Source organism: Ambystoma mexicanum, chromosome 5p (genome assembly GCF_040938575.1).
Source record: "Ambystoma mexicanum isolate Mex_15411 chromosome 5p, UKY_AmexF1_1, whole genome shotgun sequence".
Taxonomy (NCBI): domain Eukaryota; kingdom Metazoa; phylum Chordata; class Amphibia; order Caudata; family Ambystomatidae; genus Ambystoma; species Ambystoma mexicanum.
The window spans coordinates 913,766,948-913,782,481 of record NC_090930.1 but is presented as its reverse complement, the minus strand read 5'-3'; the positions used below and the strand labels follow the sequence as shown (position 1 = coordinate 913,782,481).

At 41.7% G+C, this 15,534-nt stretch overlaps 1 protein-coding gene across 3 annotated transcripts in view; it reads left to right on the top strand.

Moving 5' to 3' along the window:
- LOC138481725 (maternal DNA replication licensing factor mcm6-like) overlaps window positions 1-15,534 on the top strand; it is an 860,230-nt gene that overhangs the window by 546,946 nt on the left and 297,750 nt on the right. For all 3 annotated transcript variants that reach the window (XM_069613836.1, XM_069613835.1, XM_069613837.1), the window contains exon 12: window positions 8,120-8,275. In XM_069613836.1, coding sequence (XP_069469937.1) covers window positions 8,120-8,275 — 156 coding nt within the window. The remainder of the gene's footprint in view (window positions 1-8,119; window positions 8,276-15,534) is intronic.

Genomic DNA, 15,534 nt, shown 5'->3' with positions numbered 1-15,534 from the left:
ACCTAGAAATGTAACATTTTATCTTCAATAATGCACTGAAACCATGGCACTCAAAAGGTCCATGCCCTCACTAAAGTTGTCCAATGAGAGTCCACCCTGTAACCACAAAAGGTTAAACAAAACCCACCAACAGCATGAATGTTTCCTACTATTCTTTACAAGTCAATTCCCTAACTAATTTTCCAAAATGTCCAAACTGCGGAGAAAACTGTGGTTAAACCTGTACATTTTAACCTTCTACTTGGGGGAATTCTGATCCCACTAAAATGAGGCCACGACAGACTACTTACCCATTCAGTGCACGCCAACCGTTCAAGATGTATAGGCCTCATATTACAACTCCTACCTAATCAGAAAACTACATTAAACTCACTTAATCTTAAAGCAATGGAGAGCTATGCCTTCCTTGACCCTAACAAATTCTCTTTAAAAGAGTTTAAAAATCTGGATCCAATTCCTGCAATGTCAAACAGTGACTGTTTCCAGGCACTGTCAAAACAGTGCCACACGTTAGGGAAACACCTGAATTATGTCACTCCTTCCTCAATCACTGTCTCCTGGAAAGTTCCAGAATGGCCACCACATAGCCTTGTTTTCCCTTCACAGTACCTCTGGGATGACTGTAGTCTGATTGGGGGTCCGATTTCACCTGAGACCCCCTTTCCCTCATTGGGATCAACACCATACAGCATCCTTTCAGCATGCTTAGCCTGTTTAGCCAGACACTCACATGGGCCAATGATTTGCTCCAATCTGCCTTTCTCCACAGATCATAGTTCTCTTCTTAGCCCCATCGCTCTCTGTCCAAAGGACCTCCTGCTTCTGATCCATCAGAACTGATGTCTTCTCACAACACCAACAGAAGAAAGAACCAGAGTACGTAGGCACGGTCCACTCTGCCTGCATCTGTTTTGAGAAAACAGCCAACTTTCTAGCAAGTCATCAAAACAGCTCTGTACTTTGAGCCACACAGAGCACTGACCTCAACGACCACCGTTCACTGCATTCAAAATCACTGGGGCACCAGTAGACCCGCTGCTACCCCACACAGGACTTCCTGCCCCAGTCTTAACACCAGTCAAGCTCTGCTACCCTATGGTCTTCAGCATTGAGAGGATGCAAACAAGGATACTGCTGCACAGTCGAACTCTGCCGGACTGCACACTGGCCCTCACTGTATGGACAAATGCAGCAACTTTCCTGGAGCAAGCACAGAACAAAGACCAGTTGTACCCTTTCCCCTGATGGCCACCTGCAGCCACCTCTGCCCCACAGAGCAATGGCTCCACTGGTGATGCACATGACTGCCAATCACAGCAACAGCACCCTCAGCCCTACCAGCAGCAGCCACTCCAGTCTCCCTTCAGCAGCAATCATGTGCCAGCCGGAGTGCCTAATATCATTAGGCACTCCGGCTGGCACTTGGATAAATGCCTCTGTTCGCGCTTCACCTCTAACAGGCACCAAATTCACTCTGCTGCCTCTTGCAGCACTGCTTTGTCAGCCCCTCACAAACCCAGCTGGCCCTTGGCTCTGGCGCTGATCCATACTTCAATGGCTGGGCCTCACAGGCCCCACTACTCCTGGCAGCACTCCTTCCTCGAGCAAGGGTCTTCTCTTGGTTTGTGGGAGCGGTGGATGTCCCTCTCCTAATGCACCTTCTAGGTGCTGTAGCCCAGCAAACCCCACATAGGTTCCTCCAGCTCGTTGTCCGTGTAATAACAAAGATGTGGCCAGAGATGGCCCTGAGAACGGTGTGGAAACAGGAAACCTCTTTATTGAAGTTAGAGTCTCCGGTACAAGGTAGAGGTATACATTTAGGGAACATCCGGTAAGTTACATGCAATCCACCCGCATCCTCTGTTAACCCATCTTCCAACTGACCCTCCCAGAACCATTCAGTACTTAACATTATTGCACATATCATTCTATTTCAGTCACCCCTAGCATTCCATGCATACAGGGCTGGGGGCAGGGAAAAGCAAAACACAACAAAGTGCAACATGTACAGTTCTACAGCCGAAGGCCAGGACCACTGCCCATGGCTGAAGGGCATGTCTAGTGGGCCCCAGAGAAACCTATTGGTGCAACATGTACAGTGGCCACGGCCAAAGACCATGGATAGTGTGCCCTGAAGAAATGCTAATTTACCAAAAGCCTGAAATTCGGTGGAAAAAACCCTTGGTTAAGAGTGTTAAGGTGATCAGATTTAATGCAACAATCCCTGAAATTGATCAATCCCATTTCGAGCAAGTCCACCTGAACTGTGCACCCCCTGTTGTGCAGGGGATGTAAACAGTGGCATCACTGCTGGCTTCATGCATGACATCACTGGTTTCAATAATTACATTTTGATATGACAACTTTTTTTTAACATAACGTGTACATATGTCATACTTCAACAGTAGAATGCATTATGCCCTTATTTCTTAATATAAGGTTAGGTGTGCAATTGTAAATACATTGACATTAGAAAGAAGAATACTATGGAAGCCTTTATTCACATTGGAAGGTAATCTGTTATATTGGAATAACAATTTATTTTCAAAAGAAATGATTACAAATATTAGTAATTTCATTGCTATGTAATTGATTTTTTTAAATTCTTAGAATGTTATTGCAATGCACACATTTACTTTTGCATGTAAATAGGTTTGTCGTTTAGAAAAGAATGCTTTCAGGTAATGCTATTAAATTTACATGTGAACATTGACTATTTTCATATGTTTCTATTTCTTTTCACTACAACATACACTTGCAACTGCAACAGACTTACAAGAATCGGATACATTCCCTGGAAAAAAAGTATTGCAATTGTTTATTAATATTTGAAATGCAAACCATTTCTATAACTTTACATGTTTGTATTTTTAACTTTGTAAGTTAGTAAGCACTACATATTAATGCTCCACACATAATCATATCATACCTATGTATCCGTGTATTGTTACATGCCCTGTTAAGTGTTATAAAATAAAATATGTATCAAGAAGTCAAAAATCGTCAAATGTCACATCAGTGATGTCATTTTTGTGGTAATAAGCTGTGCAATGGGGCTCCTAGTTAAGGTGGACTTGCTTGAAACGCGATTGCTGAATTTCATGGGTTTTGTTGCATTATATCTGATCACTTTAACACTCTTAACCAAGGTTATTTTCACTAAATATAGTGTATTTCTGGCTGTCAACAATAATTTACATGGAAAACCCTATTTAATTTGTTATGAGCAGGAAAACATAAAATATCAATATATATTGGTTTAAGTACTGGTACCGGATTATAGCTGAATCTCTGACTTGCACTTGTTTCCTCTCCACAGCGTTTCTGTGGGTAGATATGCACCTGGGTTATCATGTATGTGATAAGGTTACTACTCTGAACATAATTATAATCTGTGAGCCCAGACCAGTAATGTGGTTCTGAGTGTTGCAGCAGGTTCTTGAAAAGACCTTGGAAAAATTCTGAGGTTCCTGACTGACAGATGTCTAGGGATGACTTGTATTCTGATGTTTCATCATGAACAATTTTCTGCATCTTCTTGCTTCAATATAGTTGGTTGAAGTGAGCCGCCAGCATTTACATCATCTTGGAAAAATTACTCCTCTTTTTCAGAGGGTGTTTTCAACTGCAGGGTTGTGATAAAGTCTGAGCAGTCATCACTGGACCCCTAGCCTAAAGTCTCCCCCCATGTGGCCAGGGGAAGGCAGCGGCTACCTGATACTAACCCTGGGGTGGTCTCTGGAGTGAGGATCACATGGGAAGTGATGGCTCTCATGGGGAAGCTTCAACTCCTTTAGGGGAGATGCGGTATTCATCCTCTTCTGAGGATGAGGGTCTCATAATTCCCAAATATCTAATGGTATGTTGTCAGTGCATAAGACCCTCCCATGAAACTACCCAAAGAACATGCTATGAAGTTATCAAAAGTTTAGGAATTAAACATAACATCCTCTAATTGCCATGATTGTCTTGGGTACAAGTCCTCACCCCAATAGAGCATCACAACACTTTTTCCATCACCTTCCCTAACTTTCAGTACACAACACAATCAAAACGAACTAAATATTCAAGGACCAAAACTACCATGGACTTCAAGATCTATGCCTGTGGTACTGGGATTAGGAAGGGCCCAGAATTCATAAGGATCTAAGGTGCTGTTGACCAGAATACACGTTCTATTTGTTGCAGAGGAAAACACCTGAGCGAGGCAATTGAACTCAGGAATGAGTTGCAGCAGGAGGACACATATGTGGAAGGAGAAGATCAGGCATAGGTAGCCTGGAGTGCTGGGATTTCAGTAGCAGTAGGAGGACCGCCAGTTTATGCTGACGTGAGAGACCAAAGCGTGCAACACTGCAGAGTGTGCACAGCTGTAAGCGGCATCAGGAAGAGAAGGCCAGCTGAAGCGGAGACGTGCTCCCATCCAGATGTGTAGCACTTTGGTGAGTGAAAGGACGTGGAGGACCAATGGAGCTGGCAGAGCTCTGAAGAAGAGCCAGGCATTCTACGGAAGTTGCGCGAGAGCTGGCAGCAGAGCAGGCAGGCAGGACGGACAAAGGAGGTCCGCCACCACAGCAACCTAAGAAGGGGAGACACCAAAGAAGACCAGTGAATTGGCCCTACACTAAAAGTGACCTTGGGGTGCTCTGAGCAGGACATTTAATAGTAAAGAGCCATTTTGAATATCGAACATGTAAAGTCAAGAGGTGACAAGTGCGCAACTCCACTTCTATGGAACACCAACCGAGGGAAACTTGTAACCCACATTGCCAAGATATTATTAAAAATAGCCGCCATTGTTCAGCCCTCCTCAGCTAGGATGCTTGTGAGGAGAATCCTGGAACAGATATTGCTGCGAAGACCAATTGCAGTTGTAACAGTTTTCTTTCTGGCAGGTGAGTGGACCAGGAAAGATTTTTTGAAGCAGTGTATTTGTGACAAATGGTGTGGTAGAATAATGCTAGTAGTATTCTGATTTGCATTACCAGAGGTAGTTGCTGTGCTATCCTGGCAGTATTCAGTTGGAAGAATAATAGTCTAATGCTAGTAATTGCTTTATATTCTGAAGAGAGCAATTGCCTTGGGTTATGAACTTTTTTTTTTGTTAGAAAAATATTTGCCTTACTAAGACTGATATTGTGGAAGACGGTAAGTGCTGTGAGTCTGAGCAAGTGTTTGTGAAAGAGACATTTACTTTACGAAGTGGACAGATGCAGTGAAGGGAAAAGACATGTTCTGTTAAACTGAACAGAATTTCATCAAATCTGAACTTTTCCAAGGGTATTCCTGCATTGATCCAGAGGAAGGGAGTCCAACCCTGGTCACTATCTGCATTTGGACTTCTATATTGTTTTGGCAAACTGAAGACCGACAAATATTCCTTTTTATAATTTTCTTTGTACTTGTGTGAGATTCAGAGACTTTTTGGACACTAGGTCAATTTTGTTTAGTTTTAGTTTGCTCTGTAGTGGCATTTTTGTTAGGATGGGGAAAGAGGCGTTTCTCACCCTTTTTTTCATTTAATAATTGGCAAACATTGAGAAAACAATTACTTTGTGTCTCTCACATTTGTAACCCCTTGCAGGGTTCTTTTAGCCACCAAGACTATCAGAAGTGCCTAAGCAAACCATTTCCACTCTTGCTTATTTATAGTGCATCTGCTGTTTTTGGTCAGCACAAGCATCAATGGTGAGCATTTATCAATTTGCCTTCGTGGAAAGGTGACGGTGGGTAATTTGTCCTTAACTTTGTGTAAAAGAAAGGGGAAATATCGAGGCAGAGTACCACAAAAGGAAATGCACCAAACGTGGGCTTATAAAGATTCACAGATCTTTATTCTACAGTTTACAAAGAACAAAATCAGATAGCTATCTGGCCCTCAGTACATGACAACGAATACCAGCCCTTCAGTGTGAGGAGTGAGGTACTGGACATCTGGACATTCGTACATTTATACAATTCAGTAATAATGTCCAGCCCCTCTGCAGGTTAATAATCAGTGGTCTAGAGTTTGTGCCGAGTTCACTTATGGCTTATACAACAATATGCACACGGATTACATTTGGTTTACATTCAAAAAAGTTGCAATGGCAAAGTGTATTCCAGGACTTAGCAGTAAGCCTTAGCACATATCCCTTCACAATGCAGTTCAGCCAGTGTCCACGCGCGACATTTGCTTTGTATTGTCTTATATGTATGTTCGTGGATGAGGCTTATTGGTGCAGACAATCCTAAAACCACAAGTCATGTATGGGACAAGGTCTCTTTACCCAGTCTAAACATTCGGCCCGCGGACAGTCTGACCATTAACTTGGTGTAAAGGTTGGCAAGGCTTGGTTACAAGTTGGAAACACAGTCCACCATTTTAGAACAAGAATTACACATGAACAGAAATCAAAATGGCGGATGATTCTAAAATGTCGGTGAAGTCGATCTAAAATTGGAACATTGCAACACGGTTTTCTTCACAGAACTGGGCTTAGGCCAATATATATTAGGAGGCACAATAGGATTTCCCGTTTAACATTTGGATAAGAGTGATTTAAGGCCATCATTTGTGTCTCTCGAACATCAAACACTTCAAAATAAAGGGAGAAGAGAGGCACTGGCAATGACTCATGAGCTTGTTCCAAATGCCTTAACCTTCAACATTGCCAGAAACAAGAACTTGTATTAAAATCACAGAAAGTAGTGCACTTACAAGAGCCGCCTCCATGGCACTCAGTGGCCCAACTCGCTGCTTTTAAACCCAGGTGAGAACTATGAACATGTAGACTCTAGGTTGCCAGCAATCTCTCCAATCGAGCAATATGCATGCTTTGATGTAGTTACCAAGCAACCAATTCTGCTCCTTCAAAGTAACACAGATTTTAAAGTACATGGCAAATGGTACAGGCTGCAGCCTGTTCTTCTACAATGTATCATCCACTACTGCACAAGTAATGTTAACATAGCCCTAGTAGCACTCAGCAAGGTACTGGCCAACCAATGGAGAAATCTGAATAATAGCACACCAACCACATCTGGATTTTGCTGAACATTTGATAAATATTACCTCCATTGCGCTAATGGCTTTCAATTGTCTTTGGATTAGGTTTGCTTATGGCTGTACATCCACACAGATTCATGGGTCAAAAATAAGTGGCATCAAAGTCGTAAGCACATTCGTTTTCCATTTTAATGTACATTTCGGATTACACATCTGTATTCCGTAAACCATTTCTCAGTAACTGATTTAGGCATAATATTGAAACCGATAAAAATGTATGTAAAAGCCATTGTGATTGTAAACCTGCAAAGCGCAAATGAAAAACCACAAGTGTTGATTTTGTTGTTGGGAGATGTACATCTCAGAGGCTTGTGAATTCTAGTGCTGCCTTTGCGAGCATCCGTTTTATTTAAATAGCTCTATTTACTTTTTTTCCAGTTTTAAAGACTGGGGAACCTTCCACAAGAGGCAACCATGATTTCTAATGCTTCAGATGCACTGGTCGCACGATATTCACCTTTAGTGGCCGCGCCTGTTGCATTATGTTAACTATGTTTGTCCTAGAAGGAACTGTGCCTTTTAAAAACACTCCTCTAAACACGATTTAAAATGGAAGCCCTGGACGAAAAAGTTGTACTTCGATCAATGTCCATAATTCTTTTGTAAATGCGTCATCTTTTGTACTCTTTCTGATTTTGCTGTGCTTAAGTGTGAAGTTATCTTCTATGTACAATGACTTTAATTTAGGCAACTGTTTTCACGTTACTTTAAAAAAAAAAAAATGGTTTCATGTATTTGATTTTTACAATAAACTTGCTTCAGAAGTGATTTTACTAGTGTATTTTTGTTCCCCCCCATTGTGTTTTTTGCTTAATGTGTCCGATGGACTTTGTACGCACATTGAAAACTGAAAATACTACCAATCAGTAGCAATGTAATAATGTACATTGAATTTGCATTTTGAAGTATTCCTTGGACTTGTCAGGGATCTAATTATCGATTTTAAAATGTACAGCTTTCAAATATTTTGGAATGGCACAATTTTAAAATTGCATTTTTATTAACAAAACAAGTTTGTGGCAATGGAATTGAATGTGCATTTGTATGTTAAACATGTTTTTTCCCATTTAGGCTACGTTGAATGCGCGAACGTCGATCTTGGCAGCTGCAAATCCGGTTGGTGGCAGATATGATCGTGCAAAGTCATTAAAGCACAATGTTAACCTTTCCGCTCCAATTATGTCAAGATTTGACCTCTTCTTCATTTTAGTGGATGAATGCAATGAGGTAACTTTAAACCAAGTTTATAAATATTATTTTCTAGCTTGTCTTGCGTGCTATTTTGACATCCTTGAGGAAAAATAAATTTACATTTCGAACTTTAGCTACAAAAATAAAATGTGTTTCGAATTTAGCTAATAACCTAAGTGGGATGTAATGAATGACGCTAACATATTTAAGACACCTTGGATTAGTTGATTCTTTGAGCGGTGGCTGCATTTTTTTAATGCAGACCTACATTTTAGCCTTTTGTTTTTTACCAATGGATGCAGCAAAAATGTGGCGGGAGATTCCCCCCCCCCGCCCCTCCACACTACCCCATATATACCTTGCCCTCACTTATCATATGCATTTTTGCTGCAAAAATAGTGGAAATAAATTGCTAAAAATGTATTTGGTGGAGGTCAGCACAAGTGGGATCGACTGTTTAGTTAAAGGCATGGTCTAGTAAAATTTTGTATTGTCCCTACGGCCTAAGTGGCTCGATTTTAGAAAACTTTCCTATGGACCTTACCCGAGTTTTCGTCCATTAAACGCACGCGAAAACAAGCACCAGGGAGCCGCCATTTTCTGATAATCCTATCTTTTCCCCCATCGGCCTGGCTGACCTGCTTTTGCGGCACTAAATCAATTCCCCCGCCCCTCAGCCTGACATTATCAAAACATTCATATTCCCCGCCTCTCTCCGTGACGTTACTGTGCTGCGTAGGCAAACGCGCCCAGTCATCTTCTGCGCGACTCCACACAGAACCCGGAAACCAACACACATCAACTCACAACACAGCGCGCCACAATTCGGAATATGAAACTGTACTTTAAAATGAAACGGCAACAGGTACATTTGGTAAAGTACATTTATTTGACATTCAATGTTTAGAGAATATTCAGCAATTGCCATATGAACTCCGGAAGCCATTTATTTTCTTATCTGTATCCGCAATAACTGTTCCGTTTCATCTTGAGTCACGCGCTGTTCCTTTATGGTACACAGGGTGTTCATTTTCGTAAAAAGAATCACTTTGGAAGCACGGTGAACCGCAAGGCTGTCCCATCAACTAGGCACTAGTCCAGCCTATAGGTTATATGTTGCTTCTAGCCACTAGTACAGCGTAAGGGCATGTGGGCCCTTGGCGATCGTCCCATAAAATGGTGATCATGCTCCAGTTGTTGACAAGAAGCTGCAGGTGTCTGCTGAAGAATCCATCCGCCGGTGTCTCAAACAGATGGCAGTGGCAGAATGGGATCAAATACCTGTTATGAAAACAAAAAAATTATAATTAGTCTCGCTAGCCGAACTTCATTAATATTACTCATTTTATTTATTACGGCCGATCAGAAACTATTTGCTTGCAAGGATAGTTCAATGGAGTATGTTCGTCTCTAAAATCAATGCGAAAAGTAACGAGATAAATCGAGGCAAACACACAATGATAAACGACAGTCTACATGCGTGAGGAATGATATGATATGGCATTTGTAACGCGCCTATACTCAAGTGTTTCTAGGCGTGACGAGGCAGGTGGGGAACAAGGGCAGACAGACAACGATCCTACTAGGCCAGGTGTCTTTCTGATCGCGCATGGGGAAGGGCTGTACATGGTTAGTTGAATACAAATTAAATAATAGGGCCAGCTGGTGGCAAGTGCAAGGTAAATGCCGGGAGAAGGGGCTGAAGGATACAGAGACAGTCCCGTAGTGCAGGTAGGCAGTGCAGGGAAAAGTGGCTGGGCCAAGGACCGAGATCGGTGAGACCAGTGGACCTGCATGCCCATGTGCCCACTACAAACACGTTTTACTTGCTTTTCCTAGCTCTTCATTAATTCATTTATTCATGCATCCATTCATTAAATCTTCATTCCGGTATAAAAGCGTGTAAAGATTTACTTACATTATATTTGAAATTTCCATTGTGTCTCTTCGTAATGCAGTCGGACCGTGCTCTTGACAACGATTTTTCGTATACTGAACTAAAATGAAACTCGGTCTAGTTTCTGAATTTTCTGCCTTATCGTCTTACGTTATTGCGCACTCCCTTCAAATGTAGTTCTTTCGGCATGGTCCCTGTCTCAAGGTCAAAAAACAATAGACCCTTATACTTCCAGTGCGACTTGTGGGCCTCATCTGGGCGCTGTCCTTCGCATTCTTTATTTGCAACATCACGTAGTATAGGCATCTGTGAGAACTTGAAGTTTAGAATCCGTCTATGTAGTGCGCCTCAATGTGAAAATGCGAACTGGCTTCTCTCCCAAATGCCACGGCCCGCTTGGCTGGCGCGTTCTAAGTGCCCCAATTTTGTCCCTGTTGTCTGCGAGCTTTGCAGCCCAAATTGAGACATTTAATTTTTTGCGGAAGGTCAGGGAAAGTATAAAGTACCACAGGAGTCCAGTTAAAAGTGAGACTTATTGTTTGTTTTATTATTTGCAATACGCAAGCCTCCCCTCCTTTAACAGTGCGCAGCATTTACATTTACATGAGATGAGACATGAGAAAAATATATACATACACATATGTGAGGTGAATAGAGAGAATTTAAAGATGACACCCAGCTTGTTCGCCACCCATGATGGTGAAGGTAGGGGTTAGGTTTACAGGTACACTGTACAAGAACATTTATTTACAAAAAGACAATCGTATTGCAATTATTTAAACCGGGATTTGTACTTCACAATCAGCTGTGCTTCGGGTGGGCATGACAGTCGCAATGTTCGGTGGCAATGGATCACTGCTCTGCACAGAAACGTCCAAAATTCCATATCTGTGCTTCTCTAACACAGCAACAATAAGGCCTTTCACAAAGTCGAACTGCATTTCATCATAGACTGGTTTGATCACCCATTGCTTACTTCGTTTTGAAAACACCTTAGTGTAGCGAGGCATCCTTACTTTACCCCTAGTCCTAGATTGTTCACGTCCGACATTGCTGTTATGGGCCAAGACCGCTAGTAGAGTGCGATGTTTCATGCCCTGAAAGCTAAAATGCAAGCGCTTTGGCCTGTACTTTAGGAACATATTGTGGAACACCTCCAAATCTCGTGTGACAGAATTCTGTCAGTCCTCTCAAATCTCTTGATAGTTTTGTCGAAAACAATCTTCTCAATGGCTTTGTGTGTTGGTGAAGATGGAATCAACCACTTCTTCTTCCGTGCCTCCTCTGGGGACAAAGGGCCATGTTCACATTGGTGGAAATGTTCATTTGCTGTCCAGCGGTGAACGTTGGTACAGTGGTGCATCAGTGACCGCCATTTTTCAAGTAGTATTTCCACTGACCCCTCACAAGTTTTTGAGCTCCACCAAAGATGGTTGGTGATAGAATGTGACCACTGTAAAATACTTCGAAAACCTTTTTTTTCCCTGCAGCCGAGATTTTCTTATTGATTGATTTAGCAAGATGCCATACGTCAAATTGATGTTTAATATGTGGGAACTGCTCTCTCATTGTCTTGGCAATTGAAACGTTTCTATCCGTGGCTATGAGGTTGATGTGCATTCCCCTTGATTGTAGATATTCCACTGATTTTATAAATCCTAGTTTCTCCATGGCCACTGACGATGTACATTGTGTTACCTGCACGACCACTGAACTCACAATTTTCTTACTAGCCATGTCCTGAAAGTGGTAGGTGCAGTACTTGGCAGAAAATCCAGGGCTGTTGCACTGTCCATCGCTGGCTAGCCTGAATCGTTTGCCTTCGAATGTACTTGCTAGAGACAATTGTTCAATTTTCCAAGCATCACTAATGGCCGGAAACAGATAATCACGTTGGTATATGTAGTACAGCGCTTTAGAAATGAAATGGAGTCCCACAAACTGAAAGAAAGCCTCTAACTTTCTAAAACTGGAGCCACTAAAAAGTGATGCAGCTGCACACAGTAGATTGCCTGCTGGCAGTTTCCCCAGCATCGGTTGTGCAGACCATGAGAACCTATGATTTAATCTACAGGCGGCATTTATTTTGATGTTACTGCCTTTTATTTGACGAGTCACATTAATCAATGGCTTCCCACATACTTTCCCTCTAATGGAATGCACACATTTCAGCATACTTATAATTTCCATCAAACAACTGTTGAATACAATGTATTTGCTCTTTCATTAGACTGTCATCCTGCGTCAACGTTGTTTTGGCCTGTGACGTTGTGGAGATTTCAACACATTGGAAAGTAATATCGATGATATCAAGTTCTGATGCATCTATGGATGCTGCGGCTGGTTCATTCTCTGTCATTTCGACATCTATTACTTCAACATTGATGGGAGAACACAACAATGTCGACAGGTTTTTTGGTGGCAAATTTTTGGCGGGTGTAGATTGTGTAAATTGATCTGCAACTACTTCAGAGCTATCTTCAATACATTCAATAACATCATCTTGTGGTTGTGCGGTCGCACTGTAGCTATGGTCCAATGCAACTTTGCTGTAGTCTCCAAACACAGTTAATTCATGTTCTGGCCATTGGACATGAGCATCTCGAGCCTGAACACGCCTCGCCTCAATTAATAGTTCCTCCATAGTGTACATGATCTGGCAAGCCACATCTCTCATTCGCTTCACTGTCTGTGTGTGTATAATTCTGACACCCACGGGTAACTGGAGGAGAGATTGGAAAAGGGATGTTCAGTTTAAACACAAGATGGAGTGTAGTAGAATTGACTGGAAAATAACATAAAATAGTCCCCAGCACAACATTTTTTTTAAAGTTATGAACGGTTTGTAACCTTTTTTGTTTTTTTTTCTTTGCAACTTTTTTGACCCGACCTTCAACATCTGCACGCTGTAGCTCCGATTCGTTTCCGCATGTCCTCCCTTCCTTTTGCGCTGCAACGACTATATTTTCTGTATCCGCATAGACAGCACGGAATGAGGCTCCATCGTCTCCCTGAAACATAGTACTTTCATTACTATGTATCAAAATATTGTTAGCATAAAACACACGTGAGGACGACCACACAGGTACATCTCAATAGCCAAACATGATTTAAACATTGTGTGCAACAATCAAACGACAAGTATTCGACCAGTGATCTATTTCGATGGAACTGTCAGTATCCATACCTCTGGCTCTGCATGGACTGCCATGAATGGTTGTATTGGAGAGGAGGCATCCGCATCTCCCTGAAACACAGTACTTGCATTAGTATGGTTTTCAAAATTGGAAACACAACACACACTTGGGGTCGACGGCACAGGTACATATAAAGAGATAACCGCAAATGATGCATTGTCCAAAAGAATCGAGGAAAATCTAAATATGATCACATTTCATCGAGTTATTTCTCCGATTTATTTACATCTGCATCATCTAAATTGGATGTTGTGATTGTAGTGGAAGCTTCGTCGTCTCCCTGAAACACAGCACTTGCGTTAATGGGGAAGAAAGTATAGCAAATGGAATCACGTTATATGATCACGCATGATGGAGCTGTCATTATCCATACCTCGTGCTGCTGAAGAATATCTATGGATGTTGCAAATTTAGTGCGCACTTCCGAAAGCTGTTGAGCCGATTCGTATACGCATGGCCCCGCTTCCACTTCCCCTGGAATTACTTGAATGTCAGGCTCTACATCAAGTGCAGGGGTTGACGCTCCATCAACTGCCTGAAACATAGTACTTGCATTAGTGAGGATTACAATAGTGAAAACATAACGCACACCTGGGGTCGACAGCACAGGTACATATCAACGGCTAACCACGAATGAAACATTGTGTAGAACAATCAAACGACAAGAATTCCAGCTCTGATGATGACGCTCGATGGAGCTGTCAGTATCCATACCTCCTGCTGTTGAAGAACATCTAGAAATGTTGATGTGGCGGACGCTTCAGCATCTCCCTGAAAGACAGTACTTGCATTAGTATGGATAACACTAATTATAACCGAAAACACACCAGTGGACGATAACTAAGGTGTATATCAATTGGAAAGCACTAACCAAACATTCGGTAAAATGATTACACGATAAAATAAAAATATTACTTGACATGCATAAAACAGGTCTGTAGCGGATTAGCCTAGTAAGATTACCTGATACGTGCTAGAAGTGGTTGATAACTGCGACCACGTCAAGGATGTAGAATGTTCTTGCTTCAGATTCAAGGGATAGTCAAGAAGTTGTAAAGGTAAATTAATGATTGATAATGAAATGCCAATATTAAAAATAGCCATGTAAGGCGACAGAATACTTGTAAAATGCTCAATACAGCACAGTTCCCTGTTCCCATATATATACATTGCGTTTGTGGATTATGAAATCGAAAAAGAATATATTGGTAAATGTCATTATTCAAAAAACTATACAATCATATCAATATCGAAATTATTACAAGGGATAGAACACCTACAATATCAATTAATCCGTTCGGATAACTACACACTACCGCAAGGCCTAAAGCTAAATCCGGACACTTGACTCACCGGTGGCGGAATGTGGACGAATAGAATGGGAATAGCGTTTTCGAGCAATTTCCGTGTCGTTCGCCGTTTATTCTTCTTTGTTACCCAAGATGTTGTGTACATGTCCAAGGAAAAGTGCCGGCTGCAGATGCGGTATCGATCACCCCTCTTGTCCTGTAAGACTTGTTGGACTCTACTTTCCAGCTCATCCAGTGGATATCCGCAATGTCTGACCCATTCTCTTATTCGATCAACAGTTTTCGGGAAAACATGCATTGTAGTGCCTTCAGATTTCGCATGGGTCTTCGAAGGGCAACCGCTAATCGAACAGGCAGGCATTGTTGATAAATCTGAAAAGTAAATATCGACATTATTATACAATCTTCAAGAATAAAGATTTGATACAAAAGTAAATGAATCATACAATGATCAATGCAAGGATTGTTTTGGTCGCAGGAACTATACCAGTTCATTATGTGCGGCTTAGTATTTGCATAAATTGCAGAAATGTATAAATGATGTGACTAAAAACTGAACATGTGACTCATCCCTTGGATGTTCTGTATTGCACGAGAAGGAAACGTGCTTACATCATAGACTAGACCCCCGAAGGATGCAATTCGATGACAATTTACACGGATGAAAATAAATAGATCTATTGTTAGCATAGCAATGGAAATTCAAGTCATAGCAATGAGACCAATGAACATAGCACTATTGGGTACTCTACTCGCAAATAGATAGAAATTTAAAAATCTGCGAAATATGACCAGGATACATGACCTTACCTTGACCAACAAACAGTTGGATTCAGCAAGCAGAGCAGTATGTTGCGGGAGAAAAGGTGGATGGCCACAGGTAGCGCACTG